Source organism: Hippopotamus amphibius, chromosome 17, assembly GCF_030028045.1.
Source record: "Hippopotamus amphibius kiboko isolate mHipAmp2 chromosome 17, mHipAmp2.hap2, whole genome shotgun sequence".
NCBI lineage: Eukaryota > Metazoa > Chordata > Mammalia > Artiodactyla > Hippopotamidae > Hippopotamus > Hippopotamus amphibius.
In genome coordinates this window covers 14023612-14029065 of record NC_080202.1, presented here as the reverse complement: position 1 = coordinate 14029065, position 5454 = coordinate 14023612, and the positions used below count along the sequence as shown (strand labels likewise).

At 41.2% G+C, this 5454-nt stretch overlaps 1 protein-coding gene across 3 annotated transcripts in view; it reads left to right on the top strand.

The window, feature by feature from the left end:
• Nucleotides 1-5454, top strand: part of VPS53 (VPS53 subunit of GARP complex) — a 131745-nt gene that overhangs the window by 509 nt on the left and 125782 nt on the right. For 2 of the 3 annotated variants that reach the window (XM_057715914.1, XM_057715916.1), the window contains exon 2: nt 1933-2013. The exons of the other annotated variant lie outside the window; for it this stretch is intronic. In XM_057715914.1, the coding sequence (XP_057571897.1) occupies nt 1933-2013 (81 nt within the window). The remainder of the gene's footprint in view (nt 1-1932; nt 2014-5454) is intronic. 3 annotated transcript variants of the gene reach the window in all.

Genomic DNA, 5454 nt, shown 5'->3' with positions numbered 1-5454 from the left:
GTGAGCGTTCCTCCCCTCGAGGGGAGGAGAGTGCAGAGGCTGGGGCAGCTCTGGGGGTGGGACCTGGGTTGGGGCGCAGAGGAAGCGGTCATCAGGTGGAGAGGTGGGAGCTAGGCGCAGAAGGGCAAGGAAAGGTTTTTGGTGGGAGGTGGTGGTGGGAAGGGGTTTCTGAATCTAGAGGAAGGAGTCTTTTCTAGGCCTTGATTGCCTTTGGAGGGTGGGGTTTGGGCAAAAGAGCTGTGCCTCCTGAAAGGATGCACCTAGAAGTGACCTCATGGGTAGCAACCTCAGGTTTTGGGGGTTGTGGGATTGTTCATTCATTTATCAGGCTGGTGTCCCAATGTTATGGTTTCTCCATCTAGCCCCTTGTGAGTGACTCGGAATTGAAGGGAGGGGGTAACCTCTATTTCTGAAGCACATGGCAAAGCAGAGGGGAAAAGATTAAAAAAAAAAAAGGACCCCTTTCCCATACTTAAATAGTTGAGAATTCCCGCTGTGGATTACTTTGGGTTAGGTTGAAGAATATTACCAGGTGGCGTCTCATCCCTGCAGGGACTCTTTACTTCACTAAATTCTCGTTTAAGTTTATTGAGTTTTTAAGAGTGATGATATTAGTAATAACAATTTAGACCCTTGTACAGGGTATCACTCCTGATAAAGGGAGAAAAATCTCCCTTAAAGAAGTTGCTGTGGGGGATTTAGGAAAAGGAGGGCTGTGCCATACTTAATGACCACTGGTAAGTTTTTCGAAGTAAAACGTTACTACTTCTATTACTGATAGTTCATATTTATTGAGCATTAATACTTACTACGGGTCTGCCACTGTACTAAGTTATTTGTTTGTATTGTCCCATTTATAGATTCTTAGATGTGTTTTTCTTGGAGTGGTTGGATTACTCATTCAAAGTGCATTTGGCACATTCTGAGGATGCCAGGCCATTGGGCAAAGGTTTTGGTATTCTAGCCACACTGCTTCTCATGCACCTCTTTCTGCCACAAAGAGACATACATTTCTTTTTTGTTTGTTTGCTTGGCCTTGCCACGGGGCTTGTGGGATCGTAGTTCCCCGACCAGGGATTGAACCTGGGCTGCTAGCAGAGAGAGTGTGGAGTCCTAACCACTGGACTGCTAGGGAATTCCCAGAGACATACATTTCATTCACTTTGGACCTAGTGGGTTCCATTGGAAGAAACAAATAATGTAGTCATTGTTTGACAAGGGTTTTAGGAGAGCACAGTTTTTCCTGTTTCTTAGTAAGATTGAATTCCAGCATAGGTTTCTCCAAGAAGCAGACATCAAAAGAGAATTTGCTTCCCAGAATAGCTGTCTTGAGCTGGTGAAATCTAGTACCCAGGGGATCACTTGACTGCTTTTATAATCCACCTTGTTACATGTTCTTTAAATTGCAACGTTTGAAGGGAGTTAGCTCTGTTTCTCAGAAGGCGGCTTTCTTTCTTCTGTAAAAGACATGGACAGTTCCTAAATGCCAGCTCTCCATTTCCTGACGCTGTCTGAAGCATAAAAATTGCTTCGATGCGTAGTGAATTCTGCTGCTGAGACATCATTGAGACATGATGCATAAGTCTGTCATCAAGATTCCCTTAATACAACCATGTCGCTATCTGGCTTAATCTGGTAGTGTACAGTGCCCGCTTATTTTACCTTGTCCTTGGGGTTTTGTGGATATCTGGAACTTTTCAGTGTTGCATATTCTGTTCGTTTTACCAAGATGTTAAAGTTAGGGATGTTGGTGAAAATTCCAGATTTACTTTACCAGACATTTTACTGAACATTCGTTGTTGTTAAGCCTTGTAAAATGAAAAAAGATATGGTCTTTGCCTTCAAAGAACTTACCAATCAATAGGGAGGAAAGAAATACAGAAAGCAAGACAGAAGGATGATGGTGATTTTTAATTCTCTGTCTTTATGTAGGTATTTCCAAGCCAAGACCCTCTAGATCGAGCAGATTTCAATGCTGTGGAGTATATCAACACTCTGTTCCCAACAGAGCAAGTAAGTTTAGAGTTTCCTTCTTGCCGTGGCTCTGGCTCATCCTGAGTGTTAATGATTGGTGTGTTATACTACATGATCTGAGGAACCTTGATAAACAAGTGAGAGTTAAATTCGTCAGACTCCGTTGTGACCCGTTTCGGTGGGGGTGGGGTTCGCTAATACCAAATAGTGCTGTTGTGTTAGCGTGGAATTCTCTGTATAGGGAGCATATTATTAGAAATTGTACCCTTAGGTTGAAAGAGTCTGTCCTGTGCCCAGCCCCCATCCCCGCCCCCGATTTTCTGTGGTACATTGGGAAGTGGAAAGGATTTTTCAGATGTAATGGGGAAACATGGGAGTGAGGTGGGCAGGATAAATCTGGACTTAGAAAGCTGCTTTCTTTCTATTTCAAGATGTAAAATTTCAAAACTTTGATTTCTAGCCCAGCAGACTGTGGGTGGGTGTGGGCACCTTTACCCTGTATTGGGAGTAAGAAGGAAGAGCCAGTTTTTGTGGTAAGTAGGGTAAAGGTGAGCTCCCTTTTGAACATATTTGGGCCATCCGGGTAGAAACACATAGTTGGATATTTGAGTGTGGAGCTCATAATCGCCGTAACAGTTACTATTTTGGCATATATCCTTCCAAATTTTTTCTGATGGACATGCTAATTTTTAAAGGAATTTGGAAAAAAACGGTATTATACTGTGTGATTGTCTTTTTTTGGGATTTCACAGATAGCCTTTAGAGCTCATCTTTTTTTTTTGGCCACGCCATGCACAGCTTGCAGGATCTTAGTTCCCCGACCAGGGGTTGAACCCCGGCCCACGGCAGTGAAAGCCCCGCGTCCTAACCACTGAACCGCCAGGGAATTCCCAGGAGCTCATCATTTGCTATGAAAGAGGAATTCTAGGAATTAGCTAGAGATAGAAATTTGGAAACAGTGGTATAAAGATAGCAGTTTTAGCCACAATAAGATTTCATTTACCCCAAGGTATCAAGACAGCTGACTTACCGCAACAAATTGTTAGATTTGAAAATTACGTATATAGGGAACCACCAGGTTCTCCCTTCTTCCTGATAAGTTTTTGTGGGTTTTTGTTTTTAAACTGCTGAAGGTAGCCTAAGACATTTGTTGTTCCACAGATTCAGTTATATGTCTTGTCTAATTATGTCCCCACATCCATGGTAATGTAGAGTGAAGTTTCTTAGGTAATTCAGAAAATTTAGACACAGAGGTAGCTTTATTTCCCCAGCCCCAGATTTACACCATTTTCCAACCTAGATTCTCATGGACCTTAATTAAAAGGTAATAGAAAGTAGTGGCGTGATTTATAATTTCTTTCAACTATTGCTAGATCTTGGTCAAAATCATCTGTATACCTCACGGACATGTGGTAAATACTTGTGAATTATGAGTTTAGGATATTTAAAGTAGATGTCAGTATATCAAGAGTAAATGTAGTGTCACTCTAAGGAGGAGGGTGTGTATATGTTTCTATTGAATGGCAACTGCTCCTGGGTCTGAGGTTACGGAGAGGCAGGAGTGTGGACTGGAACAAATCCCAGATGTTTCTGACTCACCAGGTCCAGGTGCGAAGAGCTCAGGTTTCTGTATTTAACAGGGCTCCCTGGGAGGTTCTGAAGAGGAGCTAGTTTTGGTAATGATCTAGAAAACCTTTCTAGCCTCCTAGTAGAAAACTGAAGATAATCATTTGTCATGTGTTCATTAGAGGTCTGATTAGGGGAATCTGGATGATGGTTATTAAAGACTAATATAAAACTAATATAATTAGGAACCTTGAAAAAAGTCAGAGGGAGCTGTTTATAAAGAATTTCTAATGGCTTCCAAAATGCTCTGAATCTGTGTCGTCAAGTGAAAAAAAAATAAGATGCCGAATTGCTTATCATGCCAGTTTAATTTTTTTTAAGCCCTATGTTTGCCCAGAAGGAACAGTCGAAGGCAGTATACCAAAATGCTAATGGTGATTATTCTCAGCTGCAGGTACAGGCGATTTTATATATTTTCTGTAATTAGCAAGAATTGCCATTAGAATCAGGAAATACTTTTCAATAATTAAAACATTTTTAAATGATACCATTAAAACCGTATAGCCACATTACAACTGACCTAGATGAGTGATTCTCAAAGAGGAGATGTTATCACCTCCACCCCGGGTTGCCAATCTGGATTCCTGTGTGGTGTTTTCCCAGCTCCAGGAGAGGCCTTCAACCCCAGTGAGAACTACTGCCATAACGAGGCCCAGAACCGAGAGTAGGAATTGTGACATATCCTTCAGGTGTGTTGGGGTGCAGAAAAAGTAGGTCAAGAACCATTGTAGTAGAGGCAGTGTGGTAGAGTAAGAAAGAGCAAAGACCTAGGAGGCAGACAGACCCCAACCAGATCTGAATGTTCTATCCCTGACCTTGGACAAAGCATCTACCCTTTCAGAGCCCATTCTTTACACTAAAAAGGAAACTAGCATGCCTAATATGGTTGAGAGGATTAATGGAAATAACTTCTGTAAAACGTCTAGCAGAGCATTGCCTAATTAGATCCACATTAACTGTTAGCATCCTTTCCCTTTCGCTTCCCCAGTAGAAAATCTGGAGGATAAAGGGAAAGTGATCATCTTCCACAGGTCCACCTAACATGCAAGCACACATTATAATTTTATGGGATTCCTTTCTGGACTTTCACTAGCTGTATTCATGGGGTGCTTGATATTTTAAAATGTTTTCCCCTTCTTAGCATAGGAAGTGATCTTTGTTGTTTCAAAGCCTCCCTGCTCGGCATCTTTAGTGGTGGCATAAAAGTTCGTTGAATAAATGTAGCCTGATTTATTTACCTTTCCTATCGATGGCCATTTAGGTTGTTCTGAGGTTTTTGCTCTTTTAAATTAAATGCAGTTGGACATCTGAAGGCATCAATATTTTGAATACTTCTTGGAAAAATTGTTGTGGCTTAAGCAAGACCTTCAAGTCTAGGATTTAAGGAGTGGTTGCTGTACCACCAAAAATCAATATTTACTGATGTGGAATGACCTCCAAGTTAAATTGTTAAGTGAAAAAAGCATGGCGCCTTAGATACAGAAGGGCATGTAGGTTACGGATGTGCTTTTAACACCTAGACCATCTCTGAGAAGGTGCAACAAAAACTGACTCAGAGCCATTGCCTCTGGGGGGGACAACTTGGTGGTGGGTTGGGGGGGGAGGACAGAGGGAGAGGAAGCCTTACTTTTCACTCTTTACCTTTTACTGTTTGAATTTTTGGTCATGTACATGTTTTACCGATTTATAATAGATTATGATTTTAAATTTTTGATGTAATTTCCCATTTTTAGAAAAGATGCAAGAGTAGTACAAAGAATTCATGGCTCCCCTTCTTCCAGATTCCCCAAATGTTAATATTTTAAAAATTTTTTTTTTTTTTTTTAATACCCCAAAAAATGATTCTGAAAGGAA